We start from the raw sequence: 15,127 nt of genomic DNA, 5'->3' as shown, positions 1-15,127 counted from the left end.
TCCTACATTGATTGACTTGCACTTGCAAATGAACTCCAGTTCCACTGCCTCCCTTTGTAATTGAGTTTTAAAATTCTTTTGTAGAAGGATGGCTACTCTTAAATCCATTACTGAATGCCCAGGGAGTTTAAAGTGTTCCTCTACAGGCTTGTGTGTTATCTTTCCTGATATCTTATATGTATCCATTTATGCTTTGATGCAGAGACCATCCAATTTGGCCAATATACATGGCAGGGGGGCATTGTTGGTGTTCTTTATATATACCCTGCCTCTGTAATTTCCATTGCAACCCACAAAAGTTATGCCCTAATAATTGTTGGGTGACCATCTTTCCCTATGTGAAATGTGGGACACCTGGTAAAACTGCATGGAGTTAAGCGAGCTCAGTGGCAATCCATCAGAACTGTTCAGTAGAAACATTCAACATAACATTGTTGACTGAGCACACATTTAAAAGATACTGCATTATTATAACAAACATAGGTAAAAATTCAAAATATATATCTACAGTTAAGTGGTTATTGCTACATAAAGGGCCTGCTTTGTCCTCATCTTGCTGTCCTACAGACGGTTGGCTGGTAGTGAGCGAGAGATGCAGGAGCCAGAGCAGGAGGCTGGGGGTATGTGAGTGAGCTGCTGGAAATCAGGGCTGGGTGTGTGTGCAGGAGGGCAGGAAGCAGAGGCAGGGAGAGGAAGGAGCCCTGAGGCTGGGTTCTGGATCAGTGCAAGCCATTTGACATTTTTGCAGGAGTATAAAAAGAATGAAGCCTATTAGACTAGTTCCCCATGATGCCTCCTCCTCCCCCCGCCATTTAATTTCACTGGAGTCAGGGGATTTATAACAGATAAATTATACCCCTAACTTTCAAAGTGAAACAATATATTATTTCATACCTGATACCTTTCAATAGCTCACTGTATTCAATACGGCACAGCACACCTTCTAATAGCCATACAAACTGTGCCAAGACCATTGCCAAATCTTCCAACCTGCCACCAATCTTTATACAACAGACGTACATTGAATACCCCACTCTGTAAACAGAATTTTCAGAGCTTGTAATTTATAAGCCCCCATGAGAGGTACAGCACTGAAAGTCTTAGAAATCTTCAGCCCTTGCCCTGCTGCTGCCTCTTGCAGTCTCCCGCTGAAATCTCCCATCATGGGTTTCTCTCTCCCAGTCACTTGACCTCACATCTAAGCACTGGGCCCAGCTGTCAGTCTCCACCCCAGAGATGCCCAGGCCTGTGGGCCTTCTCTTCCCCCGTCAGCTTTGCAGTCCTGGCCTAGCTAGCTCTGCCATTTCCCAGGGCAGGGCTAGATTAAGATAAGGGCTGTAGCCTAATGGTTCAAATACCTCTTCCCAAATAAATGCTAAAACTTGATGAAAATCACTTACCTGGAAAGCAAAGCTTTAATTGAAAAGTCAAATAAACAGGATTTATGGTAAAGCTCTTCCATTTTTTAATTTACCATGCATCAATTAGTAAAGTAACACGGGGTTGCGTCTATACTAGCTGGCTACTTTGAAGTAGCCAGCACGTCGAAATAGCACACGTTGCGTCTACATGCGCCGTGTGCTATTTTGACGTTTGAAATCGATGTTAGGCGGCGAGACATCAAAATCGCTATTCCCATCCAAAGATGGGAATAGCACACTACTTCGAGGTTCAACATCAAAGTAGGGCGTGTGTAGATGATCTGCGTCCTGCTACTTCGAAATAGTGGGGTCCTCCATGGCGGCCATCAACTGAGGGATTGAGAGACGCTCTTTCCAGCCCCTGCGGGGCTCTATGGTCACCATGTGCAGCAGCCGTTAGCCCAGGGCTTCTGGCTGCTGCTGCTTCTGCTGTATCTGGAGGTCTGTGCTGCGTGCACAGGGTCTGCAACTAGTTGTTGGCTCTGTGGATCTCGTGCTGTGCAGGCTGTGTGTGTCTGGGAGGGGCCCTTTAAGGGAGTGGCTTGGGACTTTGTTGGCCCCTTATTTCGACGGGGAGCACTTGTGTGTGTGTGTGTGTGGATGCTCTGCATTTCCATCCGGGGCGACTCCTTTTGATGTTCTCTGTTGCTCCTTCGACATTGAACGTCGACAACACCAGCCCTGGAGGACATGTAGACGATACGCATCAAAGTAGCCTATTTCAATGTTCTTACGTCGAAATAGGCTACTTTGACGTAGTGTGCTAGTGTAGACGTAGCCAGGATGTATTTTAAACATTATTGATCAGTTTCCAATAGCTATGAAATGCCAAAAGAATTATGTTGTAAGAAGAATTCTCTCTCTCCTAAACCATCAACACCTATGCAAAGTGGAGCAGCCAAATGTCCTGCACCCACCCTATTTCTCCCATTACCTCACCTTTTACTACCTGCTCTTGAAGGGTGGGGGGGGCGTGTCTCTGGAGCAGAAAGAATGGAGCAGAAGGTTAGCTGCCCCAAAGGTGGGGTGGAGTGGGGGAAGGGAAGGTGTTCACCCACCTGAGCAGTTTAAGTTCTGGGGATCCCAGGTCATTTTAAATTGCCTGGGGTCCTGGGCACTTGCCCCCTTTGCCCCCATCCATCAGTAGGCCAGGCTGAGCCCCCCTCACACACTCCAAGCCTCTGGGGCCCAGCCTGGAGCTCTCTCCCACTACACCCCAATCCTTCATCCCAGGCTCTACCCTAGAGCATGGACTCCTAGCTGGAGCACCCTCACTCCATCTCACACCCAGCCTTCTGGCCCAGCCAGAAGCACTGCCCACTCATATTTTGAATGCATTGTTTTTGTGCCCTCTTCAAGCCTGAGGCCCCACAAAAATCTAATAGCGCTCGCTTCCAGAAGAGTTAATCCAGCCCTACCAGCCCTCCTCCATGATTCATCTTCCTTGTCCCCTTCTTCTTGTCTCTACTCCCTCCTGAGTCCTGTCCCCCATCCTTCATGCGACTCCTCCAAACCCATGATCCCCCATCTAACTCCTGGCCTGGGTCAAGCTACCCTTTGCTCCAAGTACTTGCCTGTTTGAGCTGCCTGCGGGCTACCAAGCTAGTGCAACTGCCTAACAGCTGCCCCTTTCCCCCCAAGTGGATGCCCCCATTCTCTGCAATAGGGGCCTGCCCTACCCCGATCCTGTTACCTGCCAGCAGTGTTTGTAATGGAAAATATCTAAGACGCAGCCTCCTCTATCTTTCTTGGGCAACGTGAACAAAGCAAGCACAATAGCCTGATTATGGCTTCTGACAATCTTGCCCCTCCTCCACGCCCCCCCCATCATGCCAGGACTGCTGGCAATAGCATGTTTAAACAGTCTGTTTAAAGAGCCAGCTGGAGGAGGGGTGTGGGCTCTTTAAACAGAAGCCCCTGCGCTGTCTCTTTAAAATTCAGGTCCCTGTTTTGCAACAAATGGTGGAATTTGCTTTTTTTTTTTTAAAAATTGGAATGCTCTCCAGGGAGCTTTTTAAAAAAAAAAAAAAAAAAAAAAAAAAAAAAAAAAAAGGGGGGGGCAGGTCTAGCTAAAATGAGACAGATGGTCACCTTACTAATAAATCAATTGTCTCCTCTAAGGTGCCACATAGCTCCTTACTGGCTTTGCATTTTTGAATATTCATTATTAGTCAGTTCTGATAATAAGAAATCATGAAATTGTGTTTCATATCACTAATGATAAGGCTAATAGTGAACCATTTAAAATATACCTAAGATAGCATTGGCAAGAGGGATTCAATATATGTAATGCAAAAGCATTGTCCAAAATATTTTGAATGCAGTATAAGAGTATTTGAAGAGTCTACTTTCCACCAAAGTTAATCTAAGCTATTGCTGCTTTTTCAAAGTACTACAGTAGGTAGGCTGGATATTATTGTGGGGAAAACTCCTACCACTTGTTTTTAGAAAGTGTTAATTACCATCAAATCTATCAACTGTAATAATTTTACTCCTCTGTTTCCAGTCCTCATCTCTTGTGAAACCACAGTCTAGTACTAGTTTGTGTCAACAGAAATCTATGCCCTGGGGAGTGATTGTGGAGTGACTGAACACTGGATTATAGTTGTGAATGAATCAGGCAGCAAGAGAAGGCTTTTATTAGAAAAAATATCTTGGAGCCTAATTCAAAAGATATGTATTTTGATTTCCCAGCTACAGAAGAACATTTCTGAAGTGTGGGGGTATTTGTAAGAGCAGCAGATGGATTTCTTTTCTTAAAAAATATATTTGCAGTATCAACGACTATTAGAAAATATGTAAGTATATTACAATGACCTTGCTGAAATGTATCTCTAAAAATCTGCCTGAACAGCATTTCAAACACTCAGATGCTCATACGCTAATCTTTAAAATAATTTCACTACAGTAATTTTGTCCTAGGCATTTGGCAAAAGGTTAAGGAGAAAAAATACCAGCCTATTCAAAGCAGTCATGTACAGAACTGTTTTGACAAAACTGAACATGCCTGCTTTCAGGTCTAGTAGATTCTAGTCACAAGATGTCATCTTGTTACGGGAACATTTGGGTCATAATGATACAGTACTTTTAATTTTGATGAAAGGCTGAGAAAAGCCCATCATATGGAATTACTGGCACCCTCACTTCTGATTCATGGCTGTTTGGTCTTTGTAGCTAGAACTTGGCTTGCCCCTACTTCTCATAGCATGCATGTTAATAGCCAAGAAATGCTACTGAGCCATGTTATTTGTTGATTTGTATGTTTTTTTTTTTAAAAAAAAAACAAAAACAAAAAACAAAACTTTGGATGCAGGATACAGTAACAAATGTTAACTACAAACAAACTAAAAATCACCGCTGACACATTACCCTTCCAGTGTTTTATGTACATTGCAAAACATCTCTGCAGAGTTCTAAGTGATAGCATAACAAAAAGTGATATGGGATGCTTCAGATGCCTGTTGTTTTTGAACAATTGTAGATTGGGAGTTGGCTAATCTCAAATAATTTTAGAGATTATGGAGGTTTGAGGCTAAAATACACTGAATATTTATAGTAAGGATGTATAGGTAAAGTTTTTTTCCCGTGTGCTTTGCAGCAGGGACTAAAAGAACCAATATGGATAAGCATTGGTGGTGGTAGTCTTTGTTTTTGTTCATCTTTTGGGAACTGTGTACTGTATAGTGAACATTAGAAACAAACTGAAGTTCTGACGGCTGCAGTCCAAAATTGACTCTGATTTTCAACAGATGAAATAGATTTTTTGAAAATGTTTGAGCATGTAGTCACTGTCTAATGACTTGGGATGTATTTACTTCTGGACATGTCTTTAAAAACAATGAGTTCTGTAGCAGCTAAAAGACTAATGGCTTGGGTCTCTTCATTTATAAATGCATACTGCTGTCCCTCTGGAGTTTTCTTGTTGTTGCTGGTATATGTTCAATATTAGTTCAATGAGTAAATCAATTTTCAGTATTTTATGGTTTGCTTCCTTTCCATGGTCTTTTTTCCAGCCCATCATCCTCTACTCACTGGGTCACTTTCAGCTCAATTCACTGGGAGGTATCCTTGCTGGAATTGAGCCTGCAGCATCTGTTATGATTTTTTGGCTGAGGGACTACGAAGTCACCAGAAGAGTGTGAAATCAATGCACTTGGGTTGCTCTATGTTTGTCAAGTGTTTTGTTACTTATTCCCAGCTGTTTATTTAAGGACTCTTCATTTGAATACTTAACTGGGGTTTGACTAGCTGTAAATGACAAAATACCACTTGGGTCACCCTAATGCCTATGTCTCTGCATGTGTGGAAGGGTTCTGAACAATCTGGGGGCAGATCCCTCTGACCCAAAACTTTATTACTGTGCAAGGTGAGAACCTTACTCTTAACTTCTATTTTCCCAAGGCCCGATGAAGACACGATTGGGGTAAACCAGGAGTTACTGGCCCTTACGCGTGCTGGAACCCCAGCAAGTTAACATGTTGTGAACCCCTTCAACAAGGAATTGGCAATAAGCCACCACCTGCAGCTTCCTGCCAGCTGGCCCCGGGTGCAGCACGCGAGTGCGCCGCCAGGACCGTGCTGGGGGAAGTTTGCGTGCAGGGGTGGGCTAGCCTCCGTGCCCCGGCCGGCTGCTGAAGTCACTTACAGTGCCGCTGGGCTGGTAGAGCCTCGTGGCGCTGCTCAGGCGCTGGAAGGAGGGCTGGGAAGCGGTGGCGGGCGGGGAGAGGGAGAAGCGCAGGGCCGGGCCCGGGGAGGCGGGGCTCGTCTCCTTTCGTCACTTAGTGCGAAGCCTGGGAGTCTCCGGAGAACAAGGGGCTCATTGACCGTGTGGCCGCGAGGGGAGCGTACCAGGCTGGCGGCGGTAGCGGCGGCGGCAACAGCAGCAGCAGCAGGTTCCCGCTCCCGCGTCCTCGGAGCTGATGGCCGCCGCGCAGACGCTCCTGTACCTGTGCCTCCTGCCCGGGCTCGCCTCCGCCTTCAACCTGGACACCGACAACGTGATCCTGCAGCAAGGCGAGCCGGGCAGCCTGTTCGGCTTCTCCCTGGCCATGCACCGGCAGCTGGAGCCGCAGGAGAAGAGGCTGTAAGTGCTCCCCGCCGCCCCCCCCATGGTAACTTCCCGGCTGCAGCCCGGCCCGCCAGGCTGCCGAGACACAGCCCCAACCCCAGCCCCCGGGGGACGCGAGCTCGGCGCGTGTGTGGCGGGAAGGGGCAGGTTTGACTCTCCCCGGGCTGCGCGCGCCTTTCCCGGGCGCGCCCTGCAGGTGCGAGCGGCGCGTCCTTTCCCGCCGCGTCTGGTGCAGCTGCCCGAGCGAGCAGGCGCGATTGGACGGTCCGGTCCGGTCCGGTCCATCTCCCCGTGAGCTGCCGGCGGGCGCGAATAGCGGCCTGGTTGCCTGGCGGCCGGCAGAGGGTCTGCAGCCACCTGTTCGCAGGAGCTGGGGAGCAGAGCCCGGCGGCCGCTTCTCGGGGCGTGCAGCCGCCGGATGTGCGCGCTGCTTTGCAGTAAAACGGCTGAGCTGAGCGGGTGGCGTCAGCCCCCGGGGCGCCCCAAGCTCAGGGCGCTGGAGGGAGGGGAGCGGAGCCCCTCCTGACATGGCGAGTTGTCGGCTTCTCTCCCCCCCCGCCCCCAGTGTCCCAGTGATGCAAACTGCAGGGGGGGAGCGGCGGCGTTGCTGCAGGCAGGCGGGTGAGTCTGGTGGCAAACCCTGACCTTGCATTCCTGGTTACTGCGAACAAAGAATTCCGCAGGGGCGTATGGCAACAAAAGGACCTTGCCCCCGGTTGTAACTGGGGCCAGCGGCATGAGCCTGAAGCCCTTAGGAAAGCAAGTGCCTTCCCGTTAGCGAAAAGCACGTTACAGAAACTGGGGCCTACTAAGAAATCTTTGGTTTTATACTGATTGTGCAGCTCCCCCGATGTGATAGCTGCAGGGGATAAGCTTTACTCTTGCTGCTGCATAATGGAAATCATGGATCAGCATTTTTGGATTCTTTTCGTTGCTGATGTAAGACTTTTATTCTAAGCATTGCCCTGAGATGAAGTAAGATGTATCTAGTAAAATCTTTGAGTTAAAAATAATCTTACTAAGTTCTGTCTGACTTGCATGATGACTGATTCAAAAGCACTCCAAGTGAGGATGAGAGGTATGGGTATTTCTGCAATAAAATCCCTGGTGTTCAGGACTGAACCTGTTCCACAGGGCAGATGCAAGTTCCTTCAGGAAAGGTTGGGCCAATAAGGTGTTGCCAGTGTGATTATGATAAAGAGATTGTTTTTGGGAGATCCACAGGGAGCATAAAATGTTACTACTTATGGTTTCTGGGAGGCTCTTGGGAGTAACTAAGTGCAGAATTATTTGGTCTTCCTGTGTGAAGTTGGTCCAGTAAAATATATTTTCTTATCCACTTGTTCTGTATAAAACTAAACACATTTCCAGATTTTACTGTGTATGCTCTCTATGGGTGATACCGTACTGTGTGAGGACTAATGAAAGACCAAAACTAATATATTTATTTGAAAAGGAAGACTCTGGAATCCAGAAAGAATCTATAGTACATTGGAGAAGTGAAGTCAGCAAGAAGGTTACCTGATAACCTTACTTAAAACTTCCAGGGTCACATTTTACTTTGACTTGTGCCCTGTTCAACTTCACTGATTTCAGGGCGGTTGCATGAGTTTAAATCCAGAGCTATTAGAATTCCATAATTATTGAGGATGCAGAGCGTTACGGTGCTAAAGAATGAAAAATTACACATGAGCAATTGCCTTTTAGCATAGCCCTATGTGAAAGTTCATGTATGGTATTTTTGAAAGTTGTGTCATTTCAGTTTTTATCAATAAAAGGATTATCATGGTGCTGTCAGTGTTGCTAGTAAGTATATAGTGATGTGCAGGGACAATTGCAATATTCCTGCATCACTAATAATCTCTTGGAGGGCAGTCACAATACTCTGAGTCTGAAAAACATAATTGAAATTACTCTGAAGATTATTAACATGAAATTGCCTTCTCAGCACCACAGAGCCATCCACAGTCTGTGGCTGGAGATCCACAGGTTCTTCTAACTTTGACGTGGCTTCCTAGATCTGAACTCATATGAAAAGCAGAATGGGACAAAATGTAAAAGAGGAGACTTCAGTGATGTGTAGAGGCTGTTGCATATTTTGGGTATCTAAATGCGTTTTGACCACTTCTTCCTTTCAGTCTGACTCTTGCAAATATAGAATAAGGAAGGATGGCCTAGTGCTGTGGTTTCCAACACATTAGCAGCAAGTGGCTCTTTGATGGGTTGAGTGTGGCTAGTTGGTTTGAATAATAGAAATTCAAACTTTTTTGGATTCAAACATTTTTTAAATGAAAAAAATTCAGAGTTTTTAAAAAAGTTCAGAAGATCTTTCTCGCAAAATTATTTACATTTTCAGAATGATGTGGATAGATTGCTATCACTGTTGCTTCAGAAATGGTTGGACACCACCATTGTGATTAGAGTACTAGATAGAAGGCCTGGTTTTTGTTCACTGGTTAGCTTCAGGTTTTTTGTGTGTCCACTGCAAATAATTTAATCTGTAAAATAGAGATCAGAACACTTCCCTACCTCAAAGAGGATAAAAAGGTAAAAAAGATTGTGTGGTGCTCAGTATAGAAATGTGGACAAAATTAGGATAGGTAGAAACTTTTACAAGATGATGATGTTGCCTTTCAGGCGTTTTACATTTTAAAGTGTCTGGTCTATGGGTCAGATCCTGAACTCCTTACTCACCTCAAATTTCTGATCTCCCTTACTGATGGAGTGACTGACCTCTGAGTTGGAACCTGTTTTTGGTCAGCCCTCACTTAGACAAAAATAGTCTCAGGGGTGTAGCCATGTTAGTCTGTAGCTTCACAAAAACAAGCAGTCTTGGAGCACCGTAAAGCCTAACAATTGCTTAGTAAATAAATAAAATAAAAATTTTTAGTCTTGAGGGTGCTACAGTACTGCTTGCTTTATAGACAAAAGCCTAATTGAAGTTGATGGAGGTTCTTGTGGAGAATCAAACTCCCTCCTTCCCTCCCCTCCTCACTACTTTTTCCTCACCTGCCTCCCTACCGAAACTTCCAGGCATGATCTTCTGTTTGCAAAATTAATGGCATTCATTTTCACAATTGCTATTTAAAGTGCTTACTGGGTACTGACCCTAGTGGAAGCTATGTCAAACAGTGACTAGTTTTAGACAGAACTAGCTGTGTCTGCTGTCCGGGTGTTTAGGGAAGTAGGGTAACCAGGGAGAGAGAGATTGAGCTCATATGTTTTAAAATATATTTTTTGGCCTGTCACAGCTGAGAATAAGACCAGGGAGTGGGCAGGGGTGGTGGAATACCTGTGAATATCTAGCTGTATTCCTCTTTTTCAGGATGTTTTTCAGCTCTTCTCTAAAGATAGCTCAATGACAGTCCAGATAGATTGCAGCAATAGCAACAATAAGAGTATTTCACCCGTTGATCTTGAGTGGATGTTATCTTCAAAGCTCACTTGAGGCTATTTGAATGAGAACACTTAAAAAAGTAGCCAAAATGCAGAAACAGTTTACACTGAAACTTAGTCTGAAGTGACAGCTGTGACCTTCTGGCAGGGGCTTTCATTCTAAAATGAAAAGCCTTACAAAATCATAACTGAATACAGTTGTCTTAAGCCAGGAAATTGGATCTTTAGCAAAAAAACAAAACACACAAACAGAAATGGAAAAACCAAACACCCTCCTCCCACCACCAAACCAAGCCATTAGTCACCAAGGTTCAAATAAAGAAGCCTAGGGCCATCATTATTCAGATCTCAGAATATATTACCTATTTCAGCCTGTGAATGATGAACAGGATGATAAAAAAGCAAACTATATTTCATTAAAGAGAACCACAAATTCTCTGTAACATTTCATTAATCTCTTCCTTTTTCTGCCCCTCAATTGATGAAGTTTTAAAGATAAATGTTTTTCATTTCCCTACTGGCTGTGTTTGAGTGAGAATTGCTAAAAGCAGTTGGGTGAGAGCTAGAGAAGTGTGAAGAAGTGTGAGTGAGGTAAAGGGCTAACAATACAGTATTTTGCTTTTGATCATCCTTTTCATCATTCACAGGCTGAAATAGGAAATATATTCCTAGAGTCAAATAATAATTAAAAAAAATCATTTTAAGACCACAAGGAATTGATATGTATGTTATAAATGTCACAATTCAGGTAGACTGCTGTGGAGTTACTTTTGATATAGCGCTTTACCAAATCTCTGAAAGACTGTCAGCCTGAATGTTGTGTATTAGACCACCAGTTGCATGAATATTTAAGCCCGTATATTAATTTATGTACATGAGCAATGCCAGTTCAATTTATTATTTTGAGTAGATTTAAAGGGATAACATTTGGTTCAGGCAAGCAAGGAGAACACTGCCGGATTCAAGATGCTGAGGACCTAGATAAAAGTTCACCTTTCTGGATGGAGGGCAAAGTCCAGATCTCTGAAATCAACAGGAGTTAGGAACACAACGTATTTAGGTAGTGATATTTACAAAGGTGTCTATCTGAGGCTGTGGCTCCATCATGGGTGCTGTGGTGCTCTAACTAAGTCCCTGTAAACCAACTGTCTAAACAGATGGAAGTGGTTTCTGTTGGTGTTAAGTGACAGTAGTATGTTGTGGGGGGGTGTGAGACAGCGGGTGGAGTGGGGATGGGGGCTTTGTGGAATGGATGAGGTGGTATGGGGGGATAAGGTCTGAGGCTGAGCATCTAGGTCCGCTGTAGGGCACTTACCTGCCTAGTTAGCACCACGCAGGTGCTCAAGGCACCCACCTACGGTGGGGAGGAGGGCTGGTCCGCTTCCAGCCTGTTGTGGCTGGGAGAGGGATGGCCTGAACCTGGTGCCTCTTTTCTGAGCTGATTGCAACCACAGCCTGGCCCTGGAGCCCTCCCGCTGTTCCCCCCAGGCTTTTCTTGCAGCAGTTCAGGCAGCTCTCCTTCAGCTTCAACTCAGCCCCACCTGAAACCTGCTGAGGTTTCAGGAGGGGTGCCTGTCTTGCTGTCCTAGCAGTGGAGCTGCCATGCTTGGGAAAGGTACTTTTCCCTGCAAGCCCAGGTGCTGCTGTGAGGGGAGAGAGCTGGGGTAGTCTTTTCTGCTCGCTTTAGCCTCAGAGCACTTTCCTTCCCTCCTAACCCCTCACAAATCTGCAGCCCACCCTCTGTCCCAGACCTCCATCCCAACCTCACCCTAGATCCTACATGCCCTGCTGGAGCCCTCAGACTCTTTGCCTTATGCCTGAGCCCCCTCCCAAACTCAACCCCTTGGGCCAGTCCCACCACATGAATTTTGTCATGTGCATCAATATGAAGGCAAAGAGCCACATGTTGATTCCATATCGGTACACATGTCACAATGCATTCCACACAGGTGGGAAAAATTAGAGGGGACACAGCTCCCATTGATCCCATGTGGTAGACACGCCACAGTAATGCAGCCTAAGGTACATCGACTCCTGCTGTGTTATGCATGTAGTTGGAATTGGAGACCTTGGGTCAACTCACTGCGATAGTGCAGGCCTTGTCTGGATGATTCCTTTGTGCCTTTATTTGTGACAGTAGATGAGCTTGTAGCTGTGTGGTGGACAGATTAAGGTGAGTGTCAGTGACGCTGGGGAGAAGAAGGTGTAGAAGTTGAAAAGTTGAGCGTCAGGGCCTGGAAAAGAGAAGGAATGGAAGGCAATTTGGTTTCTTACCAAAGGAATGGTAGACAGGAGTTTCAGGGAGGAATTGTCACCAGTGGAGGAGAGAGGGTAGTTTTGCAAAGAAAGAGCTTATGTTTCGTTCCCTCTTAGCTTGAGAATGTGGCTCATCTCTGGCAGAGAGACAGTTGACTATATGGAACTTTCTGCTGTAATAAGTGTGCCACACATACAAACCAGGCTCTTACCACCATTCCCATTAGCTGGCCCAGCTACTTGGCAAGTATTCCAAAAGGTAACTACTTCTGTCCTGTGAAAGGGATTACTATTTACTCCCATTCCTATTATAACAGATAAAGGAGGAGAGATTTCAGATAGATAGAACTCTGAAGGACATTGACATGTGGGTAGTCATCAGAGATGTATGGTGAGAACTGGGAGCAGATCAGGGTCTCGGCTTGTCTACACTAGAAAGTTGCCCTAGTTTTCCAAATATGAGGTTTTGTTTTTTTTTGAAAAGTGACGTAGTTAATCTGGTACAAAAGGCTGTGTGTTGACACTTATCTTGGTTTAAATCAAGCTTACTTCAGTTTAGTTTAAATTGACCAGGAACTGATATCATCTAAATTGAAACAAAAAGAATTAAACCAAAAAGAGGAGTATTCACATGGGATTTTGAACTGATATTACCCAACTGGCTTACAATTCCATTTACGTTCAAAAGTTTAATTTTTAGTTTTAAAACTGAACTCTTAGAAGGGTAGCGGTGTTAGTCTGTATCTATGCAAGCTACAAGAAGTCACGTAGCACCATAGAGAGTCTCTCTCTCTCTCTCTCTACCTTTTTGCCACCTCTAATTGGTGCAGTTTTGTCCATTTTAGAAAACCACTACGGTCTACAGCATTGTGAAAACATCAAGGCCAAAGGCAGGGTGAATTTCCTAAAAAAAATTGACAAGTTTAAGACTGCAACAATGTATTTCTGCAAACACAGGCACCTACTATGAGTTGTATGACTTGCCATTTTACAATATAAAATATTTAAACCGTGTAAAGTTGGAATTTTGGAATAAGCAGCGTATTCATGATTTCAGTCAAGTTATTCACAATGGACCAATTCCTGCAGTCCATTTCTCGGGTCTGGTGTATGCTCAAAAATTTTTGCAACTTATTTATGCAGATAAGGAGTTTTTTATTTTATTTTATTTTTGGGGTGGATGGCGGGGGAGAGGATCTGGCACAATTGTGCTGGTAAAAGACCTAGTTTAGATGCAGTTATACCAATATAAGGTGCTTTATATATCTATAGTTTATTTTTTTTTTGCTGGATTGGAGTGAGATGTGGAGGTATGAGCACTATTGTGCAGATATAATCGCATCTATAGAAGTAGGATTTTGCTACTTCAACTCTGTGAGTAAAGTTAAAATGCTTTAAGTGTTGGCAAGGCCTCAGGCTACACTCAATCTAACTAAGCAAGAGAACAGGGTGGCAAACTTCTTATGCTTAGTAGTCTCCCACTTCCCCAGAACATTGTTGGTGACACCCACACTTTTTGGATAATTGTCCTATGATTAGGAATCTTTGTCAAAACTATGCTACGTGCACAATGTCTTTTAGAACAGCAGTGTTGAATATTGGGACCAAACAAAAGAACATCTCATTACTTTGCTTTGTTCCTTTGACTTCAGGGCGGGTTTGACCTGAGGAAGGACTGCACAATTTGGCCTAGTGTGCATAATGATGACAAAAAGCTTCAGATTCAGTCTCCAACTTTAAAAATACAAGTTAGACCATGGACTGCAATTAAAGGTTGTGAAACTTTGTGCGTGTGCGTTTAACTATTGGAAGATGCACACAAGCAAGCATTCTGCTTGGTTAAATAACTTGTCATCTTTAATAGTAACAGAGAGAAAGCCGTGCTAGTCTATATACTATCAAAACAAAAAAGCAGTCCAGGAGCACTTTAAAGACTAACAAAATAATTTATTAGGTGATGAGCTTTCATGGGACAGACCCACTTCTTTAGATTGTAGCCATACGTGGCTATGGCTATGATCTGAAGAAGTGGGTCTGTCCCATGAAAGCTCATCACCTAATATATTATTTTCTTAGTCTTTAAAGTGCTACTGGACTGCTTTTTTGTTTTGTCATCTTTAAGTATGTGGAGGCTGAGGGCAAGTACGGTCGTTATGTGAGCTACCTTTTCTTTCATGGAATTTCAGCAGCTTATATGGGGTTTGCATCTGGCCTTGTGTTTCTGGAAAGGGGATATATGTAGTTGGCAGAGATGATGAGCTAAGGAGCAATATGAGTTGCTGACCTCCACCTTTTTCATTTCAGAAGGTCTCAAGGCAGTTCTAAGATAAACCCTTGGAAGCGCTATTGGTATCTCATAAGATTGTGTGTTTGGAAAAATAGCAGTGTTTTGCAACCTAATATCTAACTGTGGCAGAAAACAGGAATGTGATGGCCTTTGCAGGAGCACCTTTATAATATAACTAGGTTTGGAAGAATTAGATTTTTATTGGTAAATGGCAATAGACGTTCATTTCACCATATGCACACAAACCAACACAAGATTTTTCCCATCAATTGTAGTTGAAATGTATAGCTAAGCAAAAAAGGGGGAAAAGTTGTTTAGAGAATAAGTTTTATTACATGGCCCTTTCTGAAAGAGGTGAATTTGTAGTTATAGTCTAGTGTTCAAGAAAGTTTTTGTTAAATAATACTAAAGTACATAAATCAATTTCATGAACATCATTTTCGGCTCTCTTTGTCAATTCTGATAAAATACCTCAGAAATAGGAAAGGAAGCAGAGCTAAAAATTAATCTTGCATACTCTCAGGCCGTGTTACACTATAGCAATCTGTCAACAGTGGTCACTGTTGGCACAGGTTTCCCAACAAAATTTCTGTCAACAGAGGGCAGCCATGCACCAAAGCCAGTTGGAAGAACGCTCCGCTCTGTCGACAGAGCAGCTGGACAAAACGGCACCTGGAAGCACAGCAGACGGGGCTGCCC

The 15,127-nt window shown here is 44.3% G+C and overlaps 1 protein-coding gene and 1 long non-coding RNA gene across 5 annotated transcripts in view; one reads left to right on the top strand and one right to left on the bottom strand.

The window, feature by feature from the left end:
- LOC142016631 (uncharacterized) overlaps positions 1-15,127 on the bottom strand; it is a 505,011-nt gene that overhangs the window by 276,638 nt on the left and 213,246 nt on the right. The window lies entirely within an intron of this gene.
- Positions 6,113-15,127, top strand: part of ITGA6 (integrin subunit alpha 6) — a 57,152-nt gene continuing 48,137 nt past the window's right edge. For all 3 annotated transcript variants that reach the window (XM_075000796.1, XM_075000798.1, XM_075000797.1), the window contains exon 1: positions 6,113-6,504. In XM_075000796.1, coding sequence (XP_074856897.1) covers positions 6,341-6,504 — 164 coding nt within the window. In that variant the 5' untranslated portion in view covers positions 6,113-6,340. The remainder of the gene's footprint in view (positions 6,505-15,127) is intronic.

This window comes from Carettochelys insculpta, chromosome 8, assembly GCF_033958435.1.
Source record: "Carettochelys insculpta isolate YL-2023 chromosome 8, ASM3395843v1, whole genome shotgun sequence".
Lineage (NCBI taxonomy): Eukaryota > Metazoa > Chordata > Testudines > Carettochelyidae > Carettochelys > Carettochelys insculpta.
The sequence above is the reverse complement of the archived record's forward strand: the minus strand, read 5'-3'. Positions and strand labels throughout refer to the sequence as shown.